This window comes from Sebastes umbrosus, chromosome 5 (genome assembly GCF_015220745.1).
Source record: "Sebastes umbrosus isolate fSebUmb1 chromosome 5, fSebUmb1.pri, whole genome shotgun sequence".
In the NCBI taxonomy this organism is placed as follows: domain Eukaryota; kingdom Metazoa; phylum Chordata; class Actinopteri; order Perciformes; family Sebastidae; genus Sebastes; species Sebastes umbrosus.
In genome coordinates this window covers 18633484-18645890 of record NC_051273.1, presented here as the reverse complement: position 1 = coordinate 18645890, position 12407 = coordinate 18633484, and the positions used below count along the sequence as shown (strand labels likewise).

The window sequence follows — 12407 nt, the reverse complement described above, 5'->3', positions numbered from 1 at the left end:
CTGCACAGCCAGGGTCAATAAAATTTTATCGAGCCTGGCTGTGCAGGGTAACCTTACCTCAGCATTTTAAACTTTAACCAGACCAGCATGAATAACAAATACTTGTGTGGATGCAGAGTCTTTAACAATAGACCCTTTTCACAACACTTTTTTTTTTACTTGTGAAAGGCAGCAGGCGTCGCATGACCCTGTATTGTGCAGTATTGATCTTGCTCATTTGATAATATATATATGGACTAAGGCATAATCTATAAGTAACATGTTATTGATATAGACTGGTTAAAGCATAATAATACAATTTATTCCGAACAATTAATGTTGCATAAGTAAGATAACAGAGTTTACAGAATTCTGGATCCAATCAACGTGTCCCTGACAACATACAATGCATGGGTCAGTTCGCGAAGTCTGAACCCCGAGCTATCCCTGATCCAGCGTTTTTATGGTTTACACAATATCAATAGTCATGAGCTTATGGCACGTGATGTTTTTGCTGCATATCTTCTTTTTTGTTTCTTCTTCTGACTCCATCCTCCCGTGACCTTGTGAAAAGAACAGAAGATGCAGTCCCGTGTGCCTCCACCCTGTCCTCGCCCTTGAGTAGTTCAAAGCCTCTCCAAATGCTGCCGGAGATTATTACAATGTGACTATATAGAAATCTACAGTCACCGAATCACCTCCTCAAGGAACAAAACAGTGCAACAACAACTGAACAGCCCCAAGTCCTTCATTCCTTCACCCTGAGTTATGCCCTTAGAAGCTAATAATTGAGAGACAGTTATTGAGCAATCATGAAACAATACAACAGTTTTCAGCTTCCCTTATAAGCAGGTTATTTCAGGTCATTGTAAGCACTTTTGTACATAATAAATCCAACAGTAGATAACTGACCCTTTTTGCCAAAAAATAGCCACACTTGGATCAATTGTGTTCATTTTTAAAGTTACACAATTGCATCCTTTGTTCCCTCCTGTGTCTCCGCTAATAGTGAAGCATCTCCAGATGAAAACTGTCATTTAAGTGACACATTTTCAGGCAGGAGTTGAGCAAATTAGATGTTGCACTTTTAAAAAAAACAACCTTAAACAGCTTCCCTTCTTAGTTTTTCTTGCGTAATAATCATGACAGTTACAGGGCAAGTGTTTTTTCAAACTGGCTATAAATTATGGCAAGGCATTCATAGCAAACGGTTCTTACAACTTAATATCAGATTTATCTCTTCAGTAATCAGTTTACAGAGGTTTAGCTTGACAAGAATTATTCAGGCTACCAAATAATATTGGATATGTAAGGGATAATGTACAGCGAACGCCCTGTTGTGGTTTATTTCACAACAATGACCCGCTCACTGTACAATATCCCGCTTATTACACGCCTACTAACTTCAGAAATCAATAACGTGACACAAAAATGGTCTTCCAGAGTCCAACTTCAGAACTGCGTCCATAGCAACAGTCTGCTATAAAGAAATAACAGATTGTAGAACGCTGTGATTGACCAATCAGAATCGAGCACTCAACACAGCCTAATAGAGAAGCGAAGTCCCTTCCCTTCAGGTTGACCCCATGGGACCTGATTTCGGAAAAAAATAGGAATGGTAGTCAATGGCGAAAGACAAATTATATTTTGATCCTGTTTGAATTGTCCTATGAATCACACATATATATATATGTCAATTTAAAACACAATTTTAGGCTAATTGGAAAAACAACACACAATGCTAGCTAAGTTAGCTAGCTAGCCAGTGTTGGTGATGTGTATTGTGCGAGACGAGAGGTTTCACACAAAACTAAATAATACTATGACAAACTGCCACTTTCTTGACTTGCAAAATTATGTTTTGAATTGACAAAAATATGTGTGATACATGGCGCAATTCAAACGGGTTCAAAACAATATTTGTCTCTCACCGTTGACTACCGTTCATATTTCTTCCAAAATAAGGGTCCATGGGGTCCACCGGAGGGGGAAGGACTCTTCTATAAAGAGTCATAAAATAAACTTGTGACACAAGGTCAGGTTTTCAAGCCATCCACTTTAATGAAATGTTGACTCAGGTTACCTTGTTAAATATTTAGGTTTCTTCACACAAGCAGATACAGTATAGTATACATTTAAAGTTACAACATACAGCAGATCCACATATGGATGCATTTAAAACCATGTTTTCCTCATAGTACAATATTTGAAGAATGTCATCAGCCAGAGCTGCAGCGGTCATGGAGGACTTCATTTGACTGAATGAAACAGTTTGTGTGACACCTGCAGAGGACAAGAGGAAGTTAATTAATGCATACATACTACATACAGTGCAAGGTTAAACAAATGTGCAAATGACATGCAAAGGCAATGGTAATTCCATGCACCTTTTTGACAATCTTACAATAGAGTCTGTTACTGAGCTGTAAGAATATACTGTCAAATAAAAAGGACAGTGGAAATGGATGATGTAGCTTGTATTTCAATAAAACCTTAAATTAGAGGAAAAGGTGCTCACTGCTGCTGCATGTGCCCACCAGTTAACTTCTTGTAGTTAAAGCCAGCTACGAGCACCGGAGCCTTACTTCCAAATGTTTGGCAAAAAATATTTTGTGAAGACCATTTATTATTTCTTTCTAGAGGACAATGTATTCCCGAAATCTGTGAGGATCCATCTTCTTAAAAATAAAAATACACGTCAAACATGAGGGGTGGTGCTGAGCATATTTCACCTAAGCAAAAGGAGAGCTGTGGAAAATTCTTTAATGTCCGTGAAACAACCCCAACGATGAGATTTTACTGGAATACAACCATACAATCATACAATACAAAGTTTTATCATGAGTGAGAATCATTTGCAAGCCACATTTATCAACTGAACTCATCTTGACCAAAGAATATTATTAATCATAGTCTATTTGAAAATATTTGAAAAACATGCTTAGGTGGCTGACACAGAGCTCCGCTGTAAAAGACTAGCATTAGCCAAGCTATTTACACCCTTGGCTCCTCTGGGGGATGTATTTTTTTAATCTTTCTGCTTGGTAAAATTGGCAAATGTCACACTTACACAGTGGTCCCGTGCATGCAGGAAGTCAAACAGCTCCTCAGTACACTCCTCTGTCGTCGCAGACCGGGAGCCAACTCGGGTCTCACAATTCTCCAGACGCTCCCGAGTGTGAACGCAGTGCTCCGTCTCTTCACACTTCTGTCGCATCGATTCGAGGGGATCCTGAAACAGAATATGCAACATTCAGGATAGGGGATACACATTCAGTAGATTCAGTACTACACCCAGTTTCAAACCTGGATTGGGGCCCTTCTTTGTGTAGTTTGCATGTTCTCCCCATGTTAACGTGGGTTTTCTCCGGCTTCCTCCCACAGTCCAAATGCAGGTTAGGTTAACTGTTGACTCTAAATTGCCCATAGGTGTGAATGAGAGTGAGAATGGTTGTCTGTCTCTATGTGTCAGCCCTGTGATAGGCTGGCAAATTGTCCAGGGTGTACCCTGACTTCGCCCAATGTCAGCTGGGATCGGCTCCAGCCCCCCTGAATAGGATACATGGTGGGGGTGGGAAAAAAAAAAATCGTTTCACTTATGTATTGCAATTTTTTCTTTTTACGATTTTGAAATTGATTTTTTAATGCTAGAATCAATATACAGTATATTTACTTCATTTGAGTTTATGCGGAGGTAGAAGGAAGTTACCGCTTTTATTGTTGTAGTCAGAGTAACGTGACGTCAAATCCGTTCCGTATCCGTCACTCAAAACAAACAGTAGCCAGCCGGCAGTAGCGAGCAAAAAACAGCAGATACATAAGAGCAGAAAACGGCGGAGGGTTGGTGTGGATACAACCTGCACCCTCACATTTTAAATCCAAAGTGGTAAATGCTACACTTACAGTAAAGTCTGGAAACACTTTGGGTTTCAAACATTGCCAGGAAAGGCAGAGCTAGACATGATGGCTAAAGCTGCTTGCAGGTAAAATTATCATATTGCGGTAACGTGCAGTCATTGTTGTTAAATGCATTCAAACAGCCCCGATGGAGCTGACCATGGATGTATAGAGGACGGAGCTGACGTATACAGTGTACAGTATACACGTGTGACTACGTCTGGTTTTCAAAATAAGGTATGAGAATATCTAGTAAATGTACAGTGGACGTTTATGCAGAAATAACTGCTGCAGCTCCTCCAGACCAACAGAGGTTTCCCGTGTCTTGTGAAGTGACGGGGCCCCGCAGAGAGAAATGTTATTGTCTCCGACCGGGTGCCGGTGTCTTCCCTGTTGCTTTCGGCCGCGGTCAGGAGGCTGAAGCAGGAAAAGCCAACACTGGGCTCAGCATTGATTCATGGAGAGACCTTCATCTGGTCATCTGGACGCTGACTTTCGTTGACTTAACGGCCACAGGTGTCGCTGTTAACAAGCATTTCTGATTCTTACAAACACTTCCTTTAATATATCAAAATAGTGTGGGATTTGGAATCAACCAGTCAAATGAGGGTTACGATGGTACGTTTTGAGGATTCATTTATATGGGGAGAGAGAAAATGTCTCATGTATTTATAGATAAACTAAGTTCCAGAGGGAGGGGGTGGCAAAGGAGGAGGCCTGAAACGACCCCATGTCTGGTTATTGTTGGTCATGTAGAAGACAGGAGGTCTGCATAGTGTTTTTAAACACACCTTTATGTTTCTCATGGTTCACAATTTAATATTGTTTTTTACTTTCTTTTAAATAAATGCTCCTTTCTTTGCTTGACAAGTCAAATGAAAGGGCGATCAGACTCGAAATCTCACAATAATACAGAGGGACAGTTAACATATTTTGATTCTGATGTAGATCTGCAATGAACATACCACCAGGTCTTCCTCCTCCTCTTCTTCTTCCTCCTCCTGAAACAGACATCACACAGTTGTTAGCTGTAGTTCTGGTATGAATTAACACATTCATCACTTAGCAAGACAACTTTACCAACGACTTTTCTGCTGCATGACTAAGCTTCACCATGTTTCTGAAGGACGATGGACATATTGTCTAATGCTAGCAGTAAGCTAGGTGATGCTACAGCTTAGTCAGCCGTGTTGTGTTAGCTTGCTAGCCTAAATAACCAAACATTACAGGCATAACAGAGTTGTCTTAAATCTGTCAAAGCTACTAACATCATCGGGCTCTCCGTTCAGGATCATCTTCTCCTCGAAAACCATGGTTTCTGGTGTTCTTGTCCTTAGCTGCCCGGCTGTCAGATCTCTAGATGTTGGAGGACACAGCAGGTCACACTGAGCAGAGCGGAAAGCTAACAAGTTAGCAACAAAAAACTACCCACGCAGTTTCCGGTCATGGGACTTTCACAATAAAATTCCTGTTCACCAACTTTGTTATATTGTGGGATCAAACGTGAAAAATAAAGACACAATCACTGAAAACGTTTATGAAAATGCACTTTTGTCAAATACTGATTGGGTCGTGCCTGAAGCCACCAAACTGTCTCAATTAGTGGAGATACAACTTGAGATAAAGACATTTGATACGCTCTTAAAAAGTTGTCCGGAGGCATAACAGGCTAACCTAAACGTTTATGATAATATTAGCTATAAGAACCAATACCCTTAACATTGACCTTTCCACTCACTCAGAAGTTTTTCACACTAAATGCTGCAATTTTTTTGAATCAAGCGACAAAATGTGTTTTATTTTGAAGTCAGAATCGTCTGTACTTCCCCTCGGCTGAAACTCTAAAGCCCTATACTACCATCGTGTGGTGAGAAGTAGTACTACACCAGTTGAGCACACTGTAAAAACTATAGGGAGTTACAATATAGGCCCACTTATGTGTACTTTTGGTCTTACTTTAAAGGGACTGTTTGTAACTTCTTACACATATAAATCACCCGGGTCGGTGTCCCATGCCCGCTCGCATGTGGCTACGCTGTTCAGACAAGACTCCAACACAAACTACACGGAAGCACCAAAACCACAAAGTTATATCTAGTGAAGCCCGTCTGTTAAACAGTGTTGGCCGCGGTCGGAGGACGCGGGCGAGACCGTAGCTTTGGTCTCCAGGGCCGGAGTCTCTGCTGCACTGTGCTCCTCTGCTCCTCTGCCTGCTTGCCTTCACTCAGCTCGCTCCACCGCACGTGCATGCGTGCACACTACACACTGCAGAAGACTTCGTAGCTCTAAGAATATCTAGTGAATGTACAGTGAACGTTTGTGCAGAAATAAATGCTGCAGTTCCTCCAGACCAACAGAGGTTTTCCGTGTCTTGCGAAGTGACGGGGCTCCGCAGCGAGAAACATTATTGTCTCTGACCGTGTGCTGGTGTCTCCCCTGTTCCCTCCAAAAACCAGAAAACGGCCGTTTTCTGGTTTTTGGTTTAAAACGAAAACATAAAAAAAAGTTTTTTCCTTTCTGAATTCCAAAGGAAAAACGGAATATCCGATGATACCCAGACCTATAGAGTGATATTGTGGTTCTAGATGACGTGTGTCGTCTCACTGTTTTGAGCGATGCTCGTTCATGTCTATTTAGAGCGAGCGCAAGCGCGAGCCCGACGCTGACTTTCGTTGACTTAATGGCCACAGGTGTCGCTGTTAACAAGCAATTCTGATTCTTACAAACAGTCCCTTTAATGATCTGGACTAGTCCCCTTAGTTAGAATTAAAGGAAATCTTAATTTTACAGCATCAGTTGTGGGAGGTTGATTTCCTGTTTCAGCAGCCGTGGTCAATGAGGTACTTTTTTTTTTAAAATCCCAGTCTGGTGTTAACTTGAATGATCTTGGTTTTAGTATCAGGTTATTTGAATTTGTCTGTCTAATCGTGTTATGTCTGATAAGATTAAACTTGGCCTTATTCATGCCATGCAACAAATTATATTCCCTATACTGCTAAATGAGAATAATTGATAGGGTCACTGATTAACAGTGTTATATACCGTCTTTCCATGTATAAAGGGCGGAGTCCAGTGCAACCAGTAGGCCATGCTGTGCTGCCAAGAGCCAATAACAACAAGCTTCTTCCTCAGGAGAGAGAGAGAGGTGATATTATTGGCTCCTGGCAACACAACACCAGCCTTTTATTTGACAGGAGAAGCAAGGAAAACATAGACTTCAGTTAGACAGGCGTGAGCCCTAGATTGCAGAATGGATTCAATCTTTTCTATATTTGGATCTTATGTTGACTGGGATGTCAAAAGGCTGCTGCTCTTCACTGCAGTTCTCATCCTCACTGCAGATTTTATTAAGAACCGTCGGCCGGGCAGCTTCCCTCCAGGACCAAGAGCATTTCCTATTGTGGGCAACCTATTCACTGTGGATTACAAAAGGACCCATGAGAGTATGACACAGGTAGATCAACACATGTCATTAAATAATGCAAAATGTCAACAGATAGGACTGCTTGTGTTGTATGAAGCATCATGCTCTTCCTCCTCTCTCAAATTCTGTCACAGTTAGCCGGGATATATGGAGATGTGTACAGCCTACGAATGGGCCAGGCGTGGGTCGTGGTGTTAAACAGGTTCGAGGTTCTGAAAGAAGCTCTGGTAAATCAAGGAGACAGTCTGGCGGACCGCCCAGATCTCCCTCTGCTGGTGGACATATCCCATAGACAAGGTGAGAGGACGTAACACACACAGAGCCTGTATTCAGCTCACTGCTATTGTGACTTCTGTGAAACAGCAAAGCATTGTTGAATGAATCCACAGTGTCATGAATAGCTTTTCCCCCCCAATCAGTGTTATGGTTTGTTTGTTCATACTTTTAAAAAGTTTTCATGAGTATGTGGTATTTTAAGGTATGACACAGGTAGATCAACAGGGCAGCTATTCCAATGATTGATGGCATTTATCGTGCCATCAATCATTGGAATAGCTGCCCTCTTTACATCCGTTAATCCTCTAACAAATCCTCATTCAAATACCATCTAAGAATACTTTACTTAAGCAGCTGATCGATAGTCCAGTGTTGGTCATGTATGGTTTTTCTTTTGTTCCTTTTCCCTGATGGTGGGCCTTGAGGCTAAATGGTTGTGGAAGATGTGTATGAATGTGAAATTTATATATGTTTGGAAAATTTGAATGTTATTAGTGTAACACAAATATAATGTTGTATATAGTATGTATGTGATAGATGTAATGTACTTGATTTCGGACCCCAGGAAGACCAGCTGGTGCCAGTGGTATCAGCTAATGGGGATCCTTTTTAAATGAATAAATAGATAAATAAATAAATAAATGAGGTACATATACTATGTCACGTGGTTTTACATAGAGAGTAAAACGTATTGATGAACATATTTGTTAGTTTACACACTGAATGAACAAAAACATAGAGATGTGTTTTTGCTTCTGGGAATCTCAGTTTTGTCAAAGTTTCATGATCTTTCTTGTGTGCGTCTTTTGATCTACATTTCCTCCTGTGCGATTGTTATAGAATTTATAAGAAAACTTCTATTAAAGGTGCTAAATTAGATATCCAGTTATTATCCAGCATTAATATAGCAGCAAACAACTATTTGCTAAGTAAAGATGTAGAGGTGTAGCACCCACCCTCTGATTCCCCCCCAGGTAAATACTGTTAGCTCTGTCATGTCGCCATGTTGAGAGCTGTTGAGAGGCAATAGAAATTCTCCGAGTCCGGTATTTAGCACCTTTTATCTACTATGCTTTCCTGTTGCTGTACTTAACACATAATAACAAATCTATTTTTACTGTATATAGCAGTTTTTTAGCAGTTACAAAAATGAATACTATCTCCCAAGTATTTTGACCATTCATGATAAAATAACAGCACTGTATCTACTTTTGATGTATTTACCATCAGGTTTAGTTTTCAGTAGTGGGCACACATGGAAGCAGCAGAGGCATTTTGCACTCTCAACCCTCAGAAATTTTGGAATTGGCAAGAAGTCACTTGAACCCGTCATCTTGGATGAATTTACAAATTGTGCAAAAGACTTCAATAGCTATAAAGGTAAATAGTGAATTCAGTGATACATTAAGAATGATACAAAATGACAAACAAATACACAATTTATATCCAATTTTCTGTTTCATTGTGGAGGTAAGCCATTCAATCCACACCTCATGATCAACAAAGCTGTCGCCAACATCATCTGCTCCCTGGTTTTTGGTCATCGCTTTGACTACAGTGATGAGAAGTTCATAAAACTGATAAAGTGGTTTGATGAAGGTCTTGAAATCGGAGGCTCCATTTGGGCTCAGGTACAGCATTTTAAAGCTTTTTATGCAATCTTGCTGTGTACCATTGTTGCACAATACCATTCTCGTTTTGTTTATCATTCATGCCAGTGGCTCTATTTGGGCACAGGTGTTACATTATGCACTACACACACAGCTCTACGTGGAATATATGGGATTTCAATATTTGGTATTGATTGTAATAGAAAATCGTTCTCTGAAATTTCCTTATCAATGTGTTATTGTTCCAATCTGCTCTACTCTGCAGCTTTACAATGCGTTCCCTCTGCTGATGAGACGTTTGCCAGGGCTACATCAGACAGTCCAGCACATCTGGGACGATGTAAAGGACTTCATAAGAGCAGAGATTAAGGAGCACAAACAGAAATGGGATCCCTCAGACCAAAGAGACTTCATCGACTGCTACCTGAATGAGATTCAGATGGTAATTGGCACTAGATGTTGCTTTGTTTTTCTTTTACTGTGTTCAGTTCCTGTGAACATCATATTTTCTTGTTTTGCACCTACATCAGAACTATCAGCTTTTAACATGTTGTCCTGACACAACCTTTCATCGTGGCACCACTCCTGGCTACTATGTGTTGAAAAGTGCAGTGACCGGATTTGAACTCTTGCCATGGCCTCTGCCTTACAGCACTATCTCTTATGGACTTACTTCCAACAGCAAACACTCCTTTAAATCTAACAAAGCAAATCCTTTTCAATATTTATGATACAAGGTCCAGCATAGATTCAAGGCTTTTTACTTTGATCAATTATAGGTATACTATGCAGCCATCTCGCTTACTGTTTGTAAACGCAACATTCATAGTTGGCCTGTCTGCTGTGGCCTCTCTGCTCTACGTATGTGTGTTTCACCCCTGCCATCGGTCAAACAGACCGACAGACCTGTATACAGGGCTGTATACATCCATGACACAGACAAAGAGCAGAGGAGAGAAACGGAGACAGCGATGTAACCTGGTCACTATGGGCTTTTCTCAAACCGGAAACTCCCCGATCCAACTCCGTGACAGAGTGACATCCATTTGTAGACACACTCACAGCTGAATGAACCACCCTTCTTTAAGATGTAGGGTATAAATACAGCTGCAAGCTTGCAAAACACATGTATTTGTATATATTCTCAGAGAAAAGGGCAAGCTGACACTACTTTTGATGAGGAAAACCTGGTTATATCTGCCTGGGATCTGTTTGTGACTGGCTCTGAGACCACATCCACCACCCTGCGCTGGGCTTTCCTCTACATGGCAAAATACCCTGAGATCCAGGGTAAGGACCAAGCCAATGAAGCTCTTTGTTCTTATTCAGTACAGTGTAAATAGGTGATACCAAAACCCATTTATTGGTGGTGATGAAATACTGTTACAACTTCTGTCTATTCCCCTTCTTCTTCACAGAAAAGGTCCAGGCTGAGATAGACAGAGTGATTGGACAGTCCAGACAGCTGTCCATGGAAGATCGTGCAAGCCTGCCCTACACTGACGCTGTCATACACGAGGTCCAGAGAATGGGCAACATAGTTCCTATCAGCCTGCCTCATGTTACCAACAGGGACGTCCAGCTGGGAGGCTACACAATCCCAAAGGTCAGCTCTCGTATGCAATTGTTACGTCACACACATACAAAGCATTTTGTGTCTTCATGAATTGCCATTACGATTCCAATCACCAGGGAATTACAGTAATCACCAATCTGACCTCGGTTCTGTACGACAAGAATGAGTGGGAGACGCCCGACACCCTTAACCCAGGACACTTTCTGAACGAGGAGGGCAAGTTTGTGAAGCCAGCTGCTTTCATCCCGTTCTCTACTGGTGAGGAGCAACACAATCTCTTGTTTTATTAGTGTCTTTACCTGTTTATACAGGAGCCTGGAGCCTGTGTTTGTTTGTTTTCCTGCCTCAGGTAAGCGGGTGTGCCTAGGGGAGAGCCTGGCCAAGATGGAGCTTTTCCTCTTCTTCACCTCCTTCATGCAGCACTTCACCATCTCCATGCCTGCTGGGGTGAAGCCTGTGATGGATTATCGCTTTGGCGTCACTCTGGCACCGCTTCAATATGAAATCTGTGTACACTCACGCTTGGAGTAGCTCTGACATAAGAAAAACACTTTAAAAGCAAAACGATTTTTTTCTTTCTTCAGCACTTATGATTATGTCACTGTGACAAGTAGGGCTGCAACTAACGACTAATGATTAATCAATCAGATGTTTGGTCTATTAAATGTCAGAAAATGATGAAAAATGTCGAACAGTGTTTCCCAAAGCCAAAGATGGCATCCTTTTTTGCTTCCTGCTCTTCCTCCTGTGCAGACGCTTCGCTGAGTTGCTCTTCGCTTTGCTTTCTTTTTATCATTGCTATGCTTATCTTTCGCTACTAAATTTTTGGAAAACGGGTCCTGGATACTTACAAATCACTGGGAGTTTAATTTATGAAAGAAACTGAAGGCTACCACTATTTTAAAAACTGTTTTACTTTGTGAGCGTGGCCTATCAGCAGCACAAGCCTGTACTATAGTGAACGGGAGCGAGGTGCTTGGCTAAAGCTAATCAGCAGCAAGATGCCTCCCTTCTCCACGGATGACTACTACAAACTTCTACAGAAGATAGCAGTGCTGGAAACAAAGATTATCCGGCTCGAAGTGAATGCGGAGGTGAATGGACTATGTGGGAATGAAACCACTCTACCACTGACTCAAAACAGTGAACTGGAACAGGCTAATAGAAAGCTAATTAGCACCAACAAGACCACCAAGAATCAAGAAGGGGGCAATAAATCGACTAGTAGTCCTCCCTGGAACGCTCTTGGTGCAAAGCCAAAGCGTAAATCATGTCCCTGGGAAATGGGAGGAAAACTTACAGGCAGAACCCAGCACCCTCAGATATATGATGCGACCGGCTGGCCTGCATTAGCATCCGAGCATAGTGCCTCATCAACCCCTGTACAAAGTAAGGTCCAACCGTGGACAACTGTGAAAGGAAGGATGAGTAACAAACCTCCCCAACAAAGAAGTTTGCAACTGGAGAACAGATTTGCTCCACTGTTGCAGGACCCTGGATCTCGATCTGATGCCCTGGATAATCTCAACTCTTCACACAGCAGGGTAAGAACCAAAAGCAACTCTGAAGGTAAAAGGCTACAGGGAAAGCTAACAACTGGGCCTCAAACTCAAACTCTGATTGTGGGTGATGCTGCTGTTAAAGA

The 12407-nt window shown here is 41.6% G+C and overlaps 2 protein-coding genes across 6 annotated transcripts; one reads left to right on the top strand and one right to left on the bottom strand.

The window, feature by feature from the left end:
- Window positions 1–2015: 2015 nt before the first annotated feature.
- Window positions 2016–5303, bottom strand: LOC119488127 (cytochrome b-c1 complex subunit 6, mitochondrial). Of its 3 annotated transcripts, none has more exons than XM_037769448.1 (4): window positions 5145–5303; window positions 4842–4877; window positions 3050–3211; window positions 2016–2262 (listed from the first exon to the last, which is right to left on the bottom strand). In XM_037769448.1, the coding sequence occupies exons 1-4, from the start codon at window positions 5187–5189 to the stop codon at window positions 2230–2232; spliced, it is 276 nt and encodes a 91-aa protein (XP_037625376.1). In that variant the 5' UTR covers window positions 5190–5303; the 3' UTR covers window positions 2016–2229. The 3 variants fall into 3 exon arrangements, with proteins under 3 accessions (XP_037625376.1, XP_037625377.1, XP_037625378.1); XM_037769449.1 differs by having other exon boundaries at window positions 4842–4874; window positions 5145–5296; XM_037769450.1 differs by lacking the exons at window positions 4842–4877; window positions 5145–5303 and adding an exon at window positions 3286–3394.
- Window positions 5304–6981: 1678 nt separating this feature from the next.
- LOC119488124 (cytochrome P450 2J6-like) lies at window positions 6982–11326 on the top strand. 3 transcript variants are annotated; one of them, XM_037769443.1, is made up of 10 exons: window positions 6982–7107; window positions 7218–7330; window positions 7439–7597; window positions 8807–8956; window positions 9047–9207; window positions 9452–9628; window positions 10335–10476; window positions 10605–10792; window positions 10879–11020; window positions 11112–11326. In XM_037769443.1, the coding sequence occupies exons 3-10, from the start codon at window positions 7471–7473 to the stop codon at window positions 11291–11293; spliced, it is 1269 nt and encodes a 422-aa protein (XP_037625371.1). In that variant the 5' UTR covers window positions 6982–7107; window positions 7218–7330; window positions 7439–7470; the 3' UTR covers window positions 11294–11326. The 3 variants fall into 3 exon arrangements, with proteins under 3 accessions (XP_037625371.1, XP_037625370.1, XP_037625369.1); XM_037769442.1 differs by having other exon boundaries at window positions 7435–7597; XM_037769441.1 differs by having other exon boundaries at window positions 6992–7330; window positions 7435–7597.
- The last annotated feature ends 1081 nt before the right edge of the window (window positions 11327–12407 follow it).

What these genes read in the sequence shown, in the direction of transcription:
- LOC119488127 (XM_037769448.1), bottom strand. Translation starts at nt 5,189, where the DNA reads ATGGTTTTCGAGGAGAAGATGATCCTGAACGGAGAGCCCGATGAT. An exon ending in TGAACGGAGAGCCCGATGAT is followed by an intron (nt 4,878 to 5,144) that starts GTTAGTAGCTTT and finishes TGTCTGTTTCAG; the next exon opens with GAGGAGGAAGAAGAAGAGGA. An exon ending in AGGAGGAGGAAGACCTGGTG is followed by an intron (nt 3,212 to 4,841) that starts GTATGTTCATTG and finishes ATTCTGTTTCAG; the next exon opens with GATCCCCTCGAATCGATGCG.
- LOC119488124 (XM_037769441.1), top strand. Translation starts at nt 7,127, where the DNA reads ATGGATTCAATCTTTTCTATATTTGGATCTTATGTTGACTGGGATGTC. An exon ending in AGACTTCAATAGCTATAAAG is followed by an intron (nt 8,957 to 9,046) that starts GTAAATAGTGAA and finishes TTCATTGTGGAG; the next exon opens with GTAAGCCATTCAATCCACAC. An exon ending in ACCTGAATGAGATTCAGATG is followed by an intron (nt 9,629 to 10,334) that starts GTAATTGGCACT and finishes ATATATTCTCAG; the next exon opens with AGAAAAGGGCAAGCTGACAC.